The following is a 19,147-nucleotide window of genomic DNA, read 5'->3' as shown; positions in this document are numbered from 1 at the left end:
TTATTAAACCTAATACCACTATCCCCGCCCCTCACCTCCCCCGCAACACACACTCTTTGATCCAATGACAGTGGCTGCATTGCTATTCCTCAAACACAATACTCCATCTCCAAACTCTGGGCAATTTTTCTGCCTGTCCCCCATCCCTACTCATCTCCACCTCTGGGCTTCACTAGTTTCCTTCAAGTCCCAGCTAAAATCCCACCATCTACAAGAAGCCTTTTCCCATCCCCTGTAATGCAAGTGCCTGCCCTCTGTTGATTATTTCCAATCTATCCTGAATTTAGCCTGTTTGTATGTGGTTGTTTGCATGTTGTCTACCTGGTTAGATTGTGAGTTTTTCCAGGGTGAAGACCATTTTTCATTTTCTTTGTGCCTGTCACTTAATAAATGTTGACCAACTGACTGGAGATAGATCTTAGACCACCTTGTCAACCCCCTCATTGAAGGGAATTGACTTACTCAAGGTCACCCAGTTAGTAAGTGGCAGGTCTGAGACGTGAGCTCTGGTCCTTCTACCTCCCAGTACAGCCTCCTGCTATCTCCCTGCCTCAAGGTTCTTACCATTTAAAGCCTGAGAAGACCTTGATTTAAGTTCTAACCCTAACACTTGACCAGCTGTGTGACCATATGTGACCATTTTCCCTCACTAAGCCTCAATTTCCTCCTCTTACAGATTTTCAGTTTCTTTTCCCTATTATTGTTCAGTCATTCAGTCGTGCTCCACTCTTTGTGCCTCGTGGACCATATCAGGCCAATGCTGTCCATGGGGTTTTCTTGACAAAGATACTGGAGTGGTTTGCCATTTCCTTCTCCAATGGATTAAGGCAAGCAGAGGTGAAGTGACTTACCCAGGGTCACACTGCCAAGTGTCTGAGACCAGATTTGAATGTAGCACCACCTAACTGCCTTCCTTTCCTAACTGTCTCTTATTGTTGTCCTGCTCATAGCTACCCATCTAGTCTTCCTTTGACACGGTTTGTCTCATTTCACTCCTCTGATTAAAAAACTCTCAGTTGCCCCCTGTGTCCCTGGAGTATCAGATTCTAACTTTTCTGTTACCTATACCACCCCTGGGGGAGAAGAAACCTTGTAGCAAATATACATGTAATACCCCCTCCCTTTCTCAACTCCCTGTTGTCACTGGCCCTGTTGGTTGCTGCTATTTCTGATAACCCCTGTGGGTATCTAGCCACCTAAACACTAGCTCACAAGCCCTCATTGGTGTGCTTTGCCACCCTCTCCCAACATTAAGTCAATAGACTCCATTGTTTAGCAAGGGCATTTACGCAAATAGCATAACAAGGACATGAGGGACATGCACTTAGAGGAGGGGTTCCAGGGCAGGTCGTTTCAGGAAATTTGATTCTGACAAGAAGAGGTTTTGTAACAAGATGAGGCCGGGGTGGAGACAAAAGGAAGGTGGCCTTTGATGAACACCTTGAAGAGTATCAGCCTTGAGATAAAGTGGAAGGACAATATCAGGGTGCCACTCTTCAAGCTTAGGGCAGCTTTCCAGGGATGAGGAGGGCCGGCTCCCAGGACACAGACCTGCCAGGAGGGAGGTATTCCTCATAACTCAGGAGGAAGGAGAGTTTGACCGTCATAGCTCAGGAAGGAGGTAAGGCCTCCTTCTTGTCCCTCAAGAGGGAGGGAGGGAGGGAGGGCAGTGCCCAGGCAGTCCCCTCTTCCTTCGTGAAGGTCCCAACACAGGAGATAGGTCTGTCAGGAGGGAGGGCTTCCATCAAGAGATAGGCCTGTCAGGAGCCAGAGAGGGCCAACCCCTTATCCATCAGGAGGGAGGGAGGCCCTCTTTCTTGTCCCTCAGGAGGAAGGGAGGGAGGGAAGACCCCCATCCCAGGAGGAAGGCCTCTCAGGAGTCACCAAGGGCTGCCCTCTCATCCCTCAGGATTGGAATAGGGGGGCAGTGGCTAGGCAGTCCCCTCATCTCTCAGGAGGGAGGGAGGCCAGTCTCTCATAGCTCAGGAGGGAGGGAGTTCCCCCTGCATCACAGGTCTCTGCATATGAAGCATTGACCAGGTCTAGGTACCAACCACGCCCTCTAGTATCTGTTGTTCACGTACTATGGTTCTTGCATAGTGTTCAAGGGAAATTGGATATTTTGTACAATCATTGTAGCCAGGGCATTTGGGAGAGAATATTACACACAGCATTATTAACTTGAATATGTTTTTTAAATTTAGGATTTTGATGGCAGGGCTCTCTAGTGAAAAACAGTTTTAGCTTCATTGTCAGAGCACCTGAGTTAGAATCCCACAGTCCCCTGTGTCCCCTGGAACAAATTATTTCACCACTCTGGGCCCTAGTTTCCTCATCTGTAAAATGGAGAGAGCAGGTCAGACTGATTAACCTCTACAGTCCCTTCTAGTTTTAGATCTATCATCTTATGTGTGATCTTGGACAAATAACTTCCCCTCTCTGGGCCTCAGTTTCTTCCTCTGTTAAATGAAGAAATTGGACTCAAATGAACTAATTGCTGTTATGGGGGAGTTTTCCCATTCACTAATTCCCATATATTTATATATCCAACCCCAAAATCCTTTTAAAACCTGTGAAATCTAGTTCTTGCACTGCCTAGGCTCATAGGATCAGAGGCCCAGAAAGGTTGAGACTTGCTCAGGGTCATTCAGCTAGTAAGGGTCTGAGGTAAGATTTGAACCCAAGTCTTCCTAGCCTTTAAGTCCTATGCCCTAACTAGATCATACTGCCTCTTTGCTCTTCTCTTCCATTTACAGTGGTCCTAAAATCCATTCATCCTTTGGTTAGCTCTTAATGAGTTAGCCTATGAATCCTGAGGTACTTGGCTTCTTCCCATTCTTCTCCTCCAGGATGTCTTCTACCGACATCCCTACTCTCTGATACCTGCCAAAGAGTGGGTGAGGAAAGCAAAGGAAGAAAGGAAAAAGGAATCAGTTGTTTTGGCTAGCTGACTGCTAAAGGTGGTTGAAATGCCCTTTAAAACTTTGGATTGTAAATGATATGTGCATAACCTTCATCCCTTTTATCTATGCCATAGTCTCATCTTTTTATTATGGATAATTGAAATCTAACTGTCAGATTTTATTGTTTTGTAGCACGCCCACCCCCTCTGGACCTGGGGAACCTCTCTACTATCCGGGAGCATTCAGCTTTGACCAGGACTTGGACTGTGCCTTAGTAAGTCATGAAACACACTCTCTCTTCTCCCTCCCTCCTCCTCTCCCTCTCCTTCCGTCTCTTTTTCTTTCTCCCCCCCAGTTTAGTATGGAATGGTGATTGATAGAAGCCCAGAGAACAGGATTTTCACCAACTATCCCCATGTAGATTACACAGGCATGCCCCCTACATTATCTGGGGATCCTTCCAGTCAGTATTGACCCATTGTGATCTCAGGTCCTGCCCCAACCCCATGCAGTTACCTGCCATGGACATACTCCATAACACCAAAGACCACTTAGAAATTAAGCCTTCTCTGGTGAAAGTAGGATTTGGCCTGACCGAAAAATGAAAGTAAACTAGATGGATTCCGGTGTGGTAGGACAGTCTCTCCTTTCTTTTGTTACATTCCTCATTAAGTCTAAGCAGGGACAGTGCCATTTTTCATCTTTGTCTCCTTAGTGTTTGGTATAGGGCATTACACACACACAGTAGGTGCTTAATAAGGGCTTGTTGGATTATTTCAGTTGCCCTGGATTGCAAGCTTAAGATCAGCATACTCTCCAGTAAATACACCAGGGTGTAGGAATCATTTCAAACGGGAAGCCTTCCCTAACCCATATTCATTCCATTATTTTCCCTCTGTTAATTATTTCCCATTATACTGAATCTAACCTGCTTTGTTTGCATGTTGTCTCCCTCATTCGATTTGTAAGATCCTTGAGGGCAGGGAGTACCTTTTACCTCTTTTTGTATTCCCAGCAAGTAACACAATGTCTGACATGTACTAGGTACTTAATAAATATTTGTTGATTAATTGAAAGGCAGAGCTGTGAATGAGTGAAGAATTTGTTCTGGACTCTAAAGGACTTACCTCAATCCTTGGATCATTTGGGTCCAATAGGCACTAGTGCTCCATCATTGATGGGGTGAGTTTTCATCCTACTGAATATGTTAAACAGCTCTCGAATCTTAGCAATAATGGTTCCCTCCCACACTTCAGACAAATCGCCTCTAGGAGATAAAGAGGGTATCGGGATTTTTGGTTCCCTTCTGTCACTAAGGATAGCCCCTAGCTGACTTGAGTATTTCATCTTCTTGCCTTTGTACTTTGATTTAGAACTAGGAACCATCATTTAAGAGTGGGAAAGAAGGAAGTTTTAAAGACAAATCAAAAGGAAAAGTGGTTCACCCAAACAGTAGCAAATTTCAGGTGCTTGTTATTCCCAGAAATAGTACAAGCTAAAAAGAGAAATAATTTCCAAAAAAGTTCATGTGAATTCCTATAATGGCCTATTGAGAACATTTTTTTCCCATTCAATTTAACAAGCACTTATTAAGTTCCTGCTACATACCAGGCACTGTGCTAGATGCTGAGGATGCCAAAAAGGAAAATAGTCCCTGCCTTCAAGGACCTTACATTCTCTTCAGAACAAACATAGTGCACACAGATAAATGCAAAAAAATAAAATAAAATAAAAGGATAGTGATTTTTAAAACCCAATTGATGTTATTATAGTGTTTTAAGATTTCCCAAATGCTTTTAGGCATTCTTTTCTTGAGTTTCCCAACAACCTTATGAGGGAGGTATTACAGGTTAGGTTAGCCCCATTTTACAGATAAGGAAACAGAGGCTTAGAGAGGTGCCAGGTCACACAGCTAGTATGTGTCAGAGGTAGTATTTGTCTTCTTGATTCCAAGGATAGTCCTTTCTCTACCATGGGTTTAAAGAAGGGCAGATGCTAGTTTTCCAAAAAGGTAACAAAATGGAGTCTGTCGAGTAGAAATCAGTGAGCTTGACTTTGGTTTCTGGCCAAATTCTAGAAGGTCCCTTTTGTATCTCTAACAGTCTGTGATCTTTGGGGTCTAACTTCTCTAAGCTCATTATGTGGGTTTAATTACACCTTTCTGCTTTAGTCAGCTACTACTGCTGCCACGAGAAAACGTGGAAAGTCAGGCAATGAATGACGTGACCCAGTCAGTCCTCTCAGGATCAGAAGCAGAGTTAAGTGGGTCAAGCCCAAAGTGAAGGGAAATTCTTCAGGGCCGATTTCTGGAGGCACAGGAAGGCGGTCTGTGTCATGCCTCGGGGTGATTAGGAACTTGGAACAGCAGGGAGAAAGTAGGAGGCCAGTCCAGGGAAGGTAAAGCTATTTTCCTTGCAAGGACAGAGGGAATTAGCCCCTTGGGTAAGGGAATAGCAAGCATATTGTCTTGGAAAGTTTGAGGAGATGGAGAAGGGAAGTTGATGACCTTGAATGCTAGATGGCAGCAACTTCTCTTTATGAAGTAAATCCAAGCTAGTTTCCAGGGAAGGAAGAGCACGCAGTAACACCTGGGGGGTGGGGGAGGGTGGGGTGGGGAATCAGGACCTCAGGAAGGAGGTGATGCTGGAGCTGAGTCTTGGAAACCACTCGAGATTCCCCAAGGTGGAAGGGAGGAGGGAGAACATTGTAGGCAACAGGGAGAGCCTGTGGAAGGCATGAAGACAAGAGATGGAATGTGTGCTTGTGGGCCAGTTCAGCTGGAATAGAGGTTGTATGAGGGGGAGTGATGGGAAATCAGGCTGGAGCCGAATTGGGAAGAGCCCTGGGGAACAACTGAATTTTAACTTTTGTAAGTTCCCATCATGAAGAACAGTCCTGCTTTCTCACATGCCACCCCTTGGTGCCACTGACCCAGCATGACAAGTCTTCCCAGCATGCTCCATTAGTGGCAATTCAGCACATGGGGCACAACCATGGATAACTGAAGCCTTCCACTTTCAACCTCTTAAAAAGTCCATCTCTCTTCTGAAGAGCACCTCATGGAAGGCTGGGCTTCTCTATTTTCAGGACCATCAGGCCCAACTCCCCTTGATAGAGCTCTGCCCAGCTGAGGTAGCCAGACGTCCCCAAGGCAATGCAAGGTCATCTGTCAGCTGAAGGCTGGGGACATGAGCTGAGGTGGCAACACCTTAGCAAAAGGGCCCTACTTGGGTTAAGAATGACCATTTGTTAGGGAATTGTTTGTGGTCCTAGGAATAATTGTCCTGTAAGGGAAGTAAATTGTTCCCATTGATTCATCCCAGGGTGGCTCTGCATCTACTCAGTTCATGCCAACTACTGAAGTCAATCCACAAGTATTTATTCTGTCAGTTGGTGCTGTGCTAGAATCTGGGACTCAGAGACAATTGATCAATCTACAAGCATTTACTAGGCAGCCTCACTCACACAACAGGAGAAAACAACAGAAAAGAAATAGGTCCTGCCCTCAAAGGGCTTAAAAGTGTCCACTTCTGGGGCCAAATTCTAGATTGAAAGGTCCATTTTTTGCATCTGCTTTGTGTTTGTTTTATGTAGTGATTTATGTGTTGCCTCCCCCATTAGAAGATTAGCTCCTCTCCTCTGCCCCCCCTTCCCCACTTAGCATGGCCTGGTATCCAATAAACACTTAAATATTTTTTGACTGACTGATTGATTGATGAATAAACATGGGGGCAAAACAATTTGCCAAAGGTCATACAGATAGTGTCAGGTGGGATTGAAGCCCAAACCTCAGCCTTTTCTGAACTACAGACAACAAACATCAGTGCCTGTCTTGGGACTGGACAGTCATGCTATGCAGCTGGAGGAGCCAATGAGTCAATTTCTGAACTAAACACCAGTTGCTGTGCAAGATAATTTCTCCAGATGTGTGCCAGGTGTCTTTGTCACTTCTAAGTCCTAGCTAAAAATTCCTATTGAGACTTTTGAGGTCAAGCCCAAGGAATGAAAGTAATGGTCTCTGGGAACCTGTTGGTGGGGGAGTCTATTGCTAAAAAACCAGAGCTGAAAAGGGATCTCCTCTACATATGGGTCTCCATGTCAGTTGTTGGCTGGTTTTCAAAGCATCTGTAAGACATTTCCTTAATATCCTCTATGTTTTTCTTCCTAGCAACCGAACCAGCTTTCTCTCTCCAGAAAGAGATGGGATTAATTCTGCAAGATTATTTGCCAATTCAGTTTCCGGAGAAGAGGAAGAAAGTTACATTCAAATGGTAACGTATTTTGCATGTGGATGGAATATTGACAAGTTCTTTTTCTAAGAAATGTGTTATGTGTGTGTTTGTGCTCTTAAAAAAAAAGAAAAAAAAAGGACACCAACTCTATATGGTCTGAAACTTAAGGTTCAATAACAGAAACTATTGTAGTCTGCCTTTCTCCTTCTCTCCCTGCTAGCCCACAAATCACACCAAGATATTCCAAGAGAACTTAAGAAGCATTTCGTTGGCAAACTCTAAGAAGAAAGTTCTGACACCTTCATACCAAGATTGGTGATGTCTTTGGGAAAATGAAAGACCAATAATATTTGGAACATTTCTGTAATTGGCATCATCACCTTGATGCAGTCTCATCACCCTCAATACTATTCCTCCCAAGACCTAACCTTTGGCTCCCCAGATTACCTTTGTTCCAGCCCATGACTCTCCTTGGCTCCAGTGGACAGTAGAACTGTTTTTGGTTAAGAATGGCTGGGTAGGTAAGGTCATAGCAGGGATTATAGGTTCAGAAATTAATTTTCAACCAATGCTCCAACATTTGCCTACACTGGATGGGCCTTTCATTGGGAAGCTAGCTTAGACAGAGTCTACAAGAGGACTATGAGAAAGAGAGTCTTTGGGGTTACGTCTTCACAGTCATCAGCTATATCAAAGGGAGTTTATAGAAGCGTAACTTCAAAATTGGGCCCTCACTAGCCATGCCTTTCTCCCAGTTCTTTGAACTTGGGGGATCTAGGCCAATGATAGTGAGTAGGGGGGACAAGAAATAAAGACAAAAATCTAGGAATAGTAACCTCCAGGGAAGCAACTATTTTAGCATTTAACTGCAAATCTATTTAGCCTTATGTACTTGTACTATGATCTTCCTAATGTTTCTCACACCTCAAAATGGCTGTTGGGAATGTCCTAGTGGGACACCACTGTTAAAAAGGATATTAAAAAGTTGATCTTGACCTTCAGAAGTCAGAGATGATTCAAGTGAAGCTTGTGAAGCCCAGGAGCAGAGAGACCCTGACTGACCTGCTAAAGTTCAAGGGTAGTCCTGGTGGGAGGCAAAGAGAGGACAGAGTCTCACCCTGACACACACATTGGTTTTCCCCACTGTTGATGATGAAAATCCCCCTTGAATCAGATTCTGGCAAGAATGAGATAAGTTGAGAAAGCCTGAGAAGTTTTTTGATGCAAAAAAAAATTTGTAGACTTGAACAAAAGCTATCTACCTTGAAAGAAGGAGTTCCTTGGAAGGGCATGACATAGAGTTGGTTTTGTGGCAAAGTAGCCTTTTATTTGATAAGAATGAAACAACCCAAGGAGCTTGTACCTCCATATGCCTCCATATTTTTTACTCTCATTTTGGCCAGACCTTGGAGGGGAGAGGTTTGTAGCAGTGGGAAAATTTTCCAAGTATAGAAAGCATAGACATGGTGGGTCTCTGGGAGCAGCAAGATGCAGAACCAGATCAACTCCTCACTGCAGTACTTTTAGGAGCCCTGAAGAAGCCATGCTTTTATTTTGGTAGCTACCCCCTCCACTGACATAAGTTCCAACCCCTTGTTGATGTAGTTGATGGTCTTAAAGAGTTGCTGTGGCTCAGTTTATCCTCATTTATCCCCAATGAGATGATGAGCCTACCTGAACTTAGCTGGATAGTAGGGGGAATCAGCAGAATGTGACTTTTGTCCTAATGATAATTAGGGTAAATTATAATTAAAAACTTTCACCTCCTCAAGCAGGGAAAGTAGTAACTACAGATGTTCTGAAGTATACAGTGACTTTAGATAGGCTGTAGTCAAGAAGGAAAGGGGGCAACCCTGGTAAGGAAAACCTTAGTGAATTTAAGCGGTGGTCAATAGATAACATTTGCCTTTTAGCAGAGGTACTTACTTTGTACCCAGGTGCTTGAATTTTCTTTTACCTTGTTCAATATTTTATCTCTTTATTAGAGCTGAATTCATGACACTTGTATTTTCATCAAGTTCTATTGTTTACTGATAAACATAATGCAGCTGCATTCCTTTGAGTCATGCATGGCTGGTTGAAGGCTGGAGCCCAGTGCAAATGAAGGCAGATACCGTTGTGGATGAGCTAGGCCATATTGGAAAGCAGTGCCTGGGAGAAAACGATCATCCTCTTGAGAACTGGTCTCACAAACCTAGTCCTACACCATGGCCACCAATGCCCTGAACTTAAGAACTTCCTCCCTTCCTTTTGCTGGGTTGTATTCTGCTCAGTTCTTGAATGTTTCTTTTTTGGCAGGAACACAGACAAGGACACTCCCCTTGTGAGGGCACTTTTTCTTGGCCAAAGAAATTCAGCCTTGATTATTTAGCCTTGGATTTTAATCCAGCTTCTCCATCTCCAGTGCTCAAGGTATGAATCTACTTTCTAGGTATTTCTAGCCCTGGGTCTGTACCATTGTAAGAACCATCAAGTTGGAAGTTCTACTATCTCCTTATATATCCTTGGAGGACTTCATTATTCCTTTCCTTTTTGGGAAGTTGCCCCAAGTTTAGAGTTCATATGATGTCCCAATGGGTCTTGGGAACTTAATTTTGCTCAGATACTAGTGAGTGTATAAGAGTGGGGATGGGGCTTATTTTGGAGGGGAAGGAGTCATGTCCATTTGTATCCAATATCAGATAAAGTGGAACTGCCATTTTCATGCCCCTAGATGCTGCCAACAGTAGGGAACCTCCATCAGATGACCAGTAGCTGTCAAGTATTTAATTTTTTAAAGAAATTGATCACATCAATTAACATTCATTTCCATATATACTCCTCCCTCCCTCCCCTACCCAACAAGCCTTCCCTTGTGACAAAGATTATTTATTCTTATATATTTGTATTAACTGCTTGTATATCTTGGTGTTTTGAGTTGGGCTTAGACCAAGCCCCTCATAGTTTATGTTCAATATTGGAACAAAATGAGGCACTCACGCATCATTCAACAATTAACAAAAGGACAGGGGAAAGGATATTCAACAAGGACTTGCATTGAGGATATCTGAGATGCTTCACCTAAATGAAACTCTCCTGCCCTTCAGTTGCCTATTATGGTCTGCCTGCCAGACATCAGGAAACACTGGGGCTCCTTGTGATTCTTTTGTACTCAAGTGATGTCAACAACCTGAACCTCTAATTCCCTGAGCCAATCAAGTTTCAAATGAAACCCAACTTTCAATACCTTTTAAGGAAAAATCAGTCAAACTTGCATAGCATGTTTCCATATACACAGAAGAATAAAAACAAATTTATATATAAACCCATCGATGTCCATTTCACACCATTTGCTTTTTTTAATACAATAAATACTATGTGTTATTTTCAAAATTTTGTGCTTCTTTCTGTACTTTCTTCTATTCTCTTTGTTTTTTGTTTTTAATTTTTTTTTTAGGCAATTGAGGTTAAGTGACTTGCCTAGGGTCACACAGCTAGTAAGTGTCAAGTGTTTGGTCTGAGGCCAGATTTGAACTCGGGTCCTCCTGACTTCAGGGCCGGTGCTCTATCCACTGTGCCACCGAGCTGCCCGCCTATTCTCTTTGTGTTTTAAAAAATGTTACAATGGCTCCCCTTCCCCTCCTCCTCCTCCCCCTCCTCCTCCTCCTCCTCTTCTTCTTCTTCTTCTTCTTCTTCTTTCTCTCTCTCTCTATTATCTGTTTTAAAACCAAATATACCCCATTGAATATTTAAGTTTTCAAATATTTATTCTTATCACATTCTTTTAAAAGCTTAAGTTTCCCTGCATTTTTTCCAGCATTTTTTGTCCAACACACTTATTTGGGAACCTTATCTGAGATAAGAAAAGTTAATAGGGTCAGAGGGGGAGGGTCTGAGCTGGGGGAGTCACAGGGGAATTTCTGAGCCTGGATAAGAGGGGCTCAGGGGTCTGATTTAAACAATTTTTTTCTTTTTCATGGTCAAGGAAAGGTTGATGAGAGGCAGCTATTTAAGTTTCAGATGAATTTAAAAATGCAAACCATATACCTTCTCCCCCCCCCCAATGCTTTCAAACTAGCCATCTTCCTTCATTACACTAAAACAATAGGGTTATCAATGGGGGGGGGGGGGGTTTGATCTAAGTACTATTTACCCTTAAAACTTTTATAAAATTTAATTCCTTTTTTCCTTATATTCTATAGCGCAGTACACCAAACTCACTAAGATATTTCAGCATATGTTGCTAAGTGAAAATGATTCATCTCCAAACTCCTTAATCTCCAAACCACCAAAATTTGCTAACATGTTTTTAGCAGTTCTACAAATTTTTATTATCTGACTTTATTTCTGTAATTTCAACATGGCTAAGGTTTAAATGACAGGGGAGGAAAGTGTCTTACAGGATTTTTTCTTTTCTTATAACCTAATCTCCTGCTGAAAGCCTAAAGTAGGAGCTAGTTCTGTTTATTAGGGCAACTGCTTCAGGTATGAAACTTTATTAATCTTCCCCTGCATTCTAAACTTTTTGGCTGCAGCTTTTTGGCAGTTTTTCTAGCTGGCTGCATTTTCCTTTTAAAAATCCTACATTTTACAAAGACACAAAAATACAGACAAAACAATAAGACACACACAGACGGGATATAAGGAAGAAGCCCCTTTCAGGGGGTGGTATCACTTAAAGTATCACTTAAAGCTGCCCAGCAAAACCAAAAGTTCATCTGATCAGAATAAGATTTTTCAATGACTAGTCTTAATTTCTTTAATTTGCAATAATGATAAAAGCTGAATTAGCTCAAATAAATTATCAACTGAATCTATTGCAGTTTTATGCCAGATGTCACATAATTCAATTGCATGCTGTTTAGTCATTCCCATAACTATTGCCTCTGGTCTCATACTATCAAAAAATCTATCCAAGGGGGAACCCACAGGAATCTTGCTACTGCTAGAACCCATCTTCTGTTACAACTTCTGAAAACCTAAAACTTAATTCTACCTCCCAAACCCTAAGGGGAAACCAAACTTCCTGGGAAAACTAACTAAAAATCCATGGGAAAACTGGATCCAAACCTCTTAAAAGTAAACTTCTGAGGGGAAAACTAATTCTAAACCTACACTTCCTCAATCCCAGCAGGGGGCCCAGACTACTCCTCAAAATAGAAACAAACAAAAACAAAAATCAAACCCTAAACATTACCAGAGTTCAAAAGAAAAAGGGATGGAGAGCAGGAGTCCTACCTCTAGAGGCAGTCTTTCGTAAAAAAGCCCCTCAGTAAAAAATTAACTGGAGATCTCTAGGGAGTTTTTCTGGAAGGTTGTCAGCTGGGGTCCAAATCCTGACTTAACCTAGCATGGCTCACCAAAAACTGTGGTGGGTAAAAGATGAAATGACTGAGGAAAACAAAGATTTGATCTTCTGAGCACATTAATTTATTAAACAATACATGCCAATTGCCTAACAAAGCAAGACCAGACCTCCTCAGCTTAGGGCTCGACCTAGAGTGCAGACAGAAAAGACGTTTATGCATTTAAAAACAATTAATCAAATAAAGCCAATTAATTAAAAGGACAACATAATACAATATTAGGTAATCTGATTTCTAATTGGATTAGGGACTTTCCAAGTTGGGAGGGGAAGAGTGAACAGGTGCAATTCCCTGAATTCAGAAAAGAAGGCGTCCTGCTCCCCAAGTATCTATAAACAATCAAAGGAACATGGATATAATAACTGATTGATCAGTATGGAGCCAGTTTTCAGATAAGACATGGTTTGCTTGAGGTGTACAATTGTGAGAAAACTCCTTGCATCAATCTTTGGATCTGAATAAGTTTCTATTCAGCATAACACAGGTCTTTGGTTAAGGGTCTCTAAATGGCAGGTAGAGGTGGTCTAGTTTCCCAGCCATGCAAGGCTAGTTTCAAACAATGTAATAAGGTTTTCTCCCAGTTCCCACAATTGAATAGTTTCCTCACAAGACAAATTGGATTAGACCCATAATTGAATAGAAAGGAAACTGAGCTAGCTCTAGAATTGAGTCACAAGATGGAGTCAGTGTGATACACTCAATTCCCACTGCCACTTGCTGTCCTAACCCCCTCATTTCCCTCTACTCTCCTGCTTAACACTCTCCTCCTTCATTAACCAAGAGTAAGAAAAGTAGAGAAAAAAACTTGTAACAGATAACTGTAGTCAAGCAAAAATAATCCATACAGTGTCCAAGAATGCCTGTCTCACTCTACCCCCTGAGTCCATTCCCTCTCTGGCAGCAGGTAGGCACCATGCTCCACCATTGGTCCTTGGGAGACAGGGTGGGGCAGTGCTCCCATCAGGGTTCTTTAGCCTTTCAAAGTTGGTTGTTTGTTGTTGTTGTTGTTGTTGTTGTTGTTATTGTTTTGGCAATGTATATATTGTCTTTGTATATATTATTCTCCTGATTCTACTCCCTTCACTTTGCCTCAGTTCATGCTACCCAGGATTCCCTGAAATTGTCTTTTTTGTCATTTCTTACAACACAATAACATTCTATTATATTCATATGCCACAATTTGTTAGCTATTCCCCAACTGTCTAAGAGACAATCTAAGGCACCTCCTTAGCTTCTACTTCTTTTCTTTTATTCCTCTCCCCCCTTCTCCCAACCACCTTTTAATCCTCCCTTTAGGATCAGGAAGTTTGTTTTGTTTGTGACTTTTCCCCCTGGTGTTATCTTTCCCTTTCCCTACCCTCCCCTACTTGTTTCCTGTTAAGTTTGATGCATTTTTTCACCAAATTGCCTGTGTTGTATGTTCGACTCTCTTTTGTTCATTTCAAATAAGAGGTGAGGCTCATCTGATGCCCACTCCTCCCACTCTTTCCTCCATAATTACATGCTATTCTTCTATACCCCAATGATGGGAAATAGGAAGTTCCATCCCCTTCTTCATTTCTACAATAATATATCCAGGGGTATACTGGAACCAGCTCAGATTGGCTCTTGAGAGTCAATTTAAGAATTGTTAAATATTTAATGTGAGCATTTATGTGGAAATTGGCAAATGCTACAAATCAGAGCTTGATTTATTATTTTGTTGATTGTCTAGACCAGAGGTCAACAACACTATGGCCCTCCACCTGTTTTTGTACAGCCCAAGAACTAAGAATGGTTTTTGCATTTTAAAATAAAATTTGATTGTATTTAAAAATGTAAAAACTATTCTTATCTGGCTGTCTCTTGAGGCTAGATATGATCCAGGGACCCATAATTTGCTAACTCTTGGACTGGACTTAAGAAAGTGATGAAGAAAATGTTAATGCAGGTAAAAGTGTCTAGTGTGTACATTTTTTTCAGAGAGCTAGTTGTTAAACATTTACCTACACACTCCTGAGTATATTCCTCCTTTTAGCTTCTTTCCCCAATTCAGACTCTCAAAACAGAAACATCATTGCCCCCAAGACCTCCTTTTTTTCTCATTTAACTCTCTCAATGCCCTTTGAAGGCATCAAGATTCTGCAGAGACATTAGTTTCTTTTCCACCTATTAGAATGTTAGCATGCATTATCACTCCCATTCTAACTGTTCTAACAAACTGACCTTTCTAGGTTTCTTTAGACTCTTGTCGGTATTTCAAAATTCCTACTCATTAGGCTCTGGTCTTTTTTTTTTTTTAAACCAGAAATGCTTGAAAGCCCTCTATTGCATTAAAGGCCCATTTCTCTTCCCAGACCCCTCCTCATACTCAGCTTTACAGATTAAGTTATCCTTGGTTGTAAGCCCATATATTTTGCCTTTTGAACTATTGTATTCCAAGATCTCCTCTGGTTTTTAGTAAAGACTTCCAGGTCTTGTGGGAACGTGACTGTGGTTCCTTGATACTTGAACTGATTCTTTCTGGATGCCTGCAGAACTTTTTCTTTGATGTGGGAGCTCTGGATTTTAGCCATGACATTCCTAGAACTTTTCCTTTTGGAGTTCCTTTCAGGAGGTAAGTAGTGAATTCTTCCTATCTTCACTTTGCCCTCTGGTTCTAATAGATTTGGGCAGTTTTGATTTATGATTTCTTGAAATATTTTCTCCTTTAAACTATCCTCCTTCCAATTCTTTCCTCCAGAGCTTTTATTTCATTTTTTAAACTTTTCACTTTATTTCTCCTAGGTATTCATTTAGTTCTTGGGGAAAATCCATTTTTTCCCTTCAGTCTTTCCCTACAGTTGTTATGGAGTTAGATTTGCAATCATTTTTCATATTGCAGGGTCTTTTTTTTTTTTACTCATCTCTCCAGCTTTAGTTCCTGAATTGAATTAGAATTTTGTGCTAGAGCCAGGCTCTGCCCCATCCTGTTCTCTTGGATGAGGTGATTGGCTATGCTTGATCAAGGTCCTCTGGTATCTTCAAGGTCCTCTCTGGTATCTTAGAACACTCTTGTTAGGGACCTCAGAGCCCCTGAGACTAGGCCATCTAAAATATGTATACTGAGGTACCATGTATGTTTGATTGACATGGCATTGATTGCTGCTGCTGCTCCTTGGGGTTTTCAAGGTTCCCCACCCTGGAGCTTTCTTAAGTGAGCTCTCTGCTCCTACTGCCTCTGAGCACAGATTATTGCAGGCTACTGATGTTCCTGGCAGCCTCTGATGGTACTGGAAAGCTATACTGTTCTGTACTGGCTTTGCTCAGTGGGAGAAGCTGGCTGACTTTTTCTGCAGTTCTAAGGTGAATGAAGTCACTTACAACAGTTTCTCATTGAATTTCTTGATTCATTATTTCTTATGTCACACTAATACTCTATTGCAATCTGTCAAGCTGCTTTCTAGCTTTATTATGGAACCCTTCCCCATAGAGTTTATCTTTTTGAGTTTATTGAATGCTGGGTTTTTAAGTTTGATTGTTTCTAATTCTTGATTATCTAGACCGGGGTGAGGAACCTGTGACCTTCTAGGTCCTTGGGTACGGCCTTTTGATTGAGTCTGAGTTTTACTGAACAAATCCTTTTATTAAGGGGATTTGTTCTATGAAATTTGGATTTAGTCAAAGGTCCACACTTGAGGACCTAGAGGGCCACATGTGGCCTCAAGGCCTCAGGTTCCCCACCCTTGCTTTAGACTGTTCCAGTGATCTATTTTTCTAACTTTTAACCAGCACCAAATAGCTTTGATAATTCCTGCTTTACAATACAATTTGAGGCTGGAATGCTACCATATCATTGTGGTTATGATACTATAATTCTTTTATTCCCTCTCTGCTTATTGGGAATTTCCTTTGATTATTTAAAAAAATTGCTATGTCTTTCATAAGAGGTAGAATTTCTGGGGTGTCAAATTTGAGCAATCTCCTCTACCTCACTTCGATGTTATTGCACATGCAGGTCTTATCCCATTCTCCTTTCCTATTGAGTATTCATGCATTCATTTATTGACTGCTTGCTTCCTTATTTTTGGTGAGCCTTTTGCTATGCTTCACTTAGAAATAACATTTCTTTAAGGAAGCTATTTCATTTGGTGGAATTACTTTGTGTCTCAAGTCAGGAGATCCAGACAACCCCTCTGCCTTTCCCATGATCTCTCACCGCTCTTAAGCCCAGTGCATTCTATCTCTGGGTCTATGACCCTTGCCACCACCACCTTGGGTGTTGGTTGTCTTTGGCAACCCATACATCCCTTCTCCTGGGGTAAGATGCAGTTCTGAGTAGTACAAGATTGGTTTGGAGACAGTGGTCTTCTATTATTCCTACTTCCCCCAGACAGCACACATTATAACGTCCCTGTCTTTTGCCACATTCATGGAATTCCTTCCTCTCCCACTTTCATGGGAATGCATTCTTTCATTTCTTCTTCTTGGGTGAAACTCTCTAATCCCCTCATTCCAGTTCCTCCCCTTCTATGACCCCATAGCTCCCCATTCTTGTTTATGGATTAAGAAAATAGCTGTCTCTTCTCTGTTTATGTCTATGCTGTGTGTGGGTGCTTCTCTACACACTAGAGCAACTTCTCATTGTGTTATTTTTTTCCACATAAGATATTGCCTCACTTATAGGGGATAATGGGATATAGCCAATAATGAATTTATGAATTTACCTCTACATTCTTCCCTGCTTTTCTTTCTTTAACATTCCCTTAATTCTTCAGCCAATTAGGGCTTTTTTGTCCCTTGAATGATCCTTCTTTGTTCTGCATTTTATCCATTAGTCCAATTACTATAAAAACAGTGATGATCACAACATGAGAGAATTGGTTTTATTGCTTGATACTTTCTTGATAATTGTATTTATTTTTCCTTTTTGTGTTTCTCTTGTTTTGAAGGTTTATAAATTAGATATTCTGCTAACTTGTAGGGTCTTTTTATTTTTTGTAAGAATTCCTCAAATGATTCTTTTTTTAATAGACTTTCTTTCATTGATGATCAGGCTCATTTTTTATTTCTTTAATTTATTTATTTTTAGTTTTCAACATTCACTTCCATAAGATTGTAAGTTCCAAATTTTCTCCCCATCTCTCTCCCCTCCCCCACCCCAAGAAAGTATGCCTTCTGATTACTCCTACCCCCAATCTGCCCTCCCTTCTCTTATCCCCTTCCCCTTCTATTTTTCTGTAGGGTAAGATAGATGTCTATACCCCATTGCCTGTGTATCTTATTTCCCAGTTACATGTAAAAACAATTTTTAACATTTGTTTTTAAAACTTCGAGTTCCAAATTCTCTCCCTTCCTCCCTCCCCACCCACCCTCATTGAGAAGGCAAGCAATTTGATATAGGTTATACATGTGTAGTCATGCAAAACACTTCCATAATAGTCATGATGTGAAAGACTAACTATATTTCCCTCCATCTTATCCTGCTCTCCCATTTATTCTATTCTCTCCTTTGACCCTGTACCTTCTCAAAAGTGTTTGCTTCTGATTACCCCCTCCCTCACTCTACCTTCTCTTCTATCACCTTCCCCCCTCTCTTATCCCATTCCCCCCTACTTTCCTCTGGGGTAAGATAGGTTTCTATACCCAATTGAGTGTGTATATTATTCCCTCTTTAAGCCAAATCTGATGAGAGTAAGGTTCACTCATTCCCTATCACCTCTTCCCTCTTCCCTCCACTGTAAATGCTTTGACTCTTATGTAAGATAATTTGCCCCATTCTACCTCTCCCTTTCTCCTTCTCCCAGTATGTACATTCCTCTCTCACCTCTCAATTTTATTTTTTAGATATCATCCCTTCATATCCAACTCACCCTGTGCCCTCTGTCTGTCTGTCTGTCTGTCTATCTATCTATCTATCTATCTATCTATCTATCTATATGTATGTAGGTATGTATATATTCCCTCCAACTACCCTAATAATGAGAAAGATCTCATGAGTTACAAATATCATCTTTCCATGTAGGAATGTAAACAGTTCTACTTCAATAAGTCCCTTATGATTTCTCTTTCCTATTTACTGTTTCATGCTTCTCTTGAGTCTTGTATTTGAAAGTCAATTTTTCTATTTAGCTCTGTTTTTTCCCCCCAAGAATGCATTAAATAGGGGCAACTAGGTGGTGCAGTGGATAGAGCACTGGCCCTGGAGTCAGGAGGACCTGAGTTCAAATCCAGCCTCAGACACATAACACCTACTAACTGTGTGACCCTGGGCAAGTTACTTAACCCTATTGCCTAGCAAAATAAATAAATAAATAAAAAGAATGCATTAAATTCCTCTCTGTCATTGAATGTCAATCCCCTTCCCACCTCCCCACCCCCATTGATTACACTCAGTTTTGCTGGGTAGGTTGATTCTTGGTTTTAGCTCCTTTGACCTCTGGAATATCATATTCCAAGCCCTCTGGAGGATCCCGTAATGTAGAAGCTGCTAAATCTTCTGTTATCCTGATTGTGTTTCCACAATGCTTGAATTGTTTCTTTCTGGCTGCTTGCAATATTTTCTCCTTGACATGGGAACTCTGGAATTTGGCTACAATATTCCTGAGAGTTTTCCTTTTGGGATCATTTTCTGGAGGTGATTGGTAGATTCTTTCCATTTCTATTTTACCCTCTGGTTCTACAATATCTGGGCAGTTTTCCTTGATAA

At 41.4% G+C, this 19,147-nt stretch overlaps 1 protein-coding gene across 3 annotated transcripts in view; it reads left to right on the top strand.

The window, feature by feature from the left end:
* Positions 1 to 19,147, top strand: part of GAB3 (GRB2 associated binding protein 3) — a 161,211-nt gene that overhangs the window by 136,221 nt on the left and 5,843 nt on the right. For all 3 annotated transcript variants that reach the window (XM_027838952.1, XM_027838951.1, XM_027838953.1), the window contains exons 7-9: positions 3,096 to 3,177; positions 7,072 to 7,174; positions 9,434 to 9,547. In XM_027838952.1, coding sequence (XP_027694753.1) covers positions 3,096 to 3,177; positions 7,072 to 7,174; positions 9,434 to 9,547 — 299 coding nt within the window. The remainder of the gene's footprint in view (positions 1 to 3,095; positions 3,178 to 7,071; positions 7,175 to 9,433; positions 9,548 to 19,147) is intronic.

The sequence above is a fragment of the Vombatus ursinus genome, unplaced genomic scaffold (genome assembly GCF_900497805.2).
Source record: "Vombatus ursinus unplaced genomic scaffold, bare-nosed wombat genome assembly UNPS02014831.1, whole genome shotgun sequence".
In the NCBI taxonomy this organism is placed as follows: domain Eukaryota; kingdom Metazoa; phylum Chordata; class Mammalia; order Diprotodontia; family Vombatidae; genus Vombatus; species Vombatus ursinus.
The sequence above is the reverse complement of the archived record's forward strand: the minus strand, read 5'-3'. Positions and strand labels throughout refer to the sequence as shown.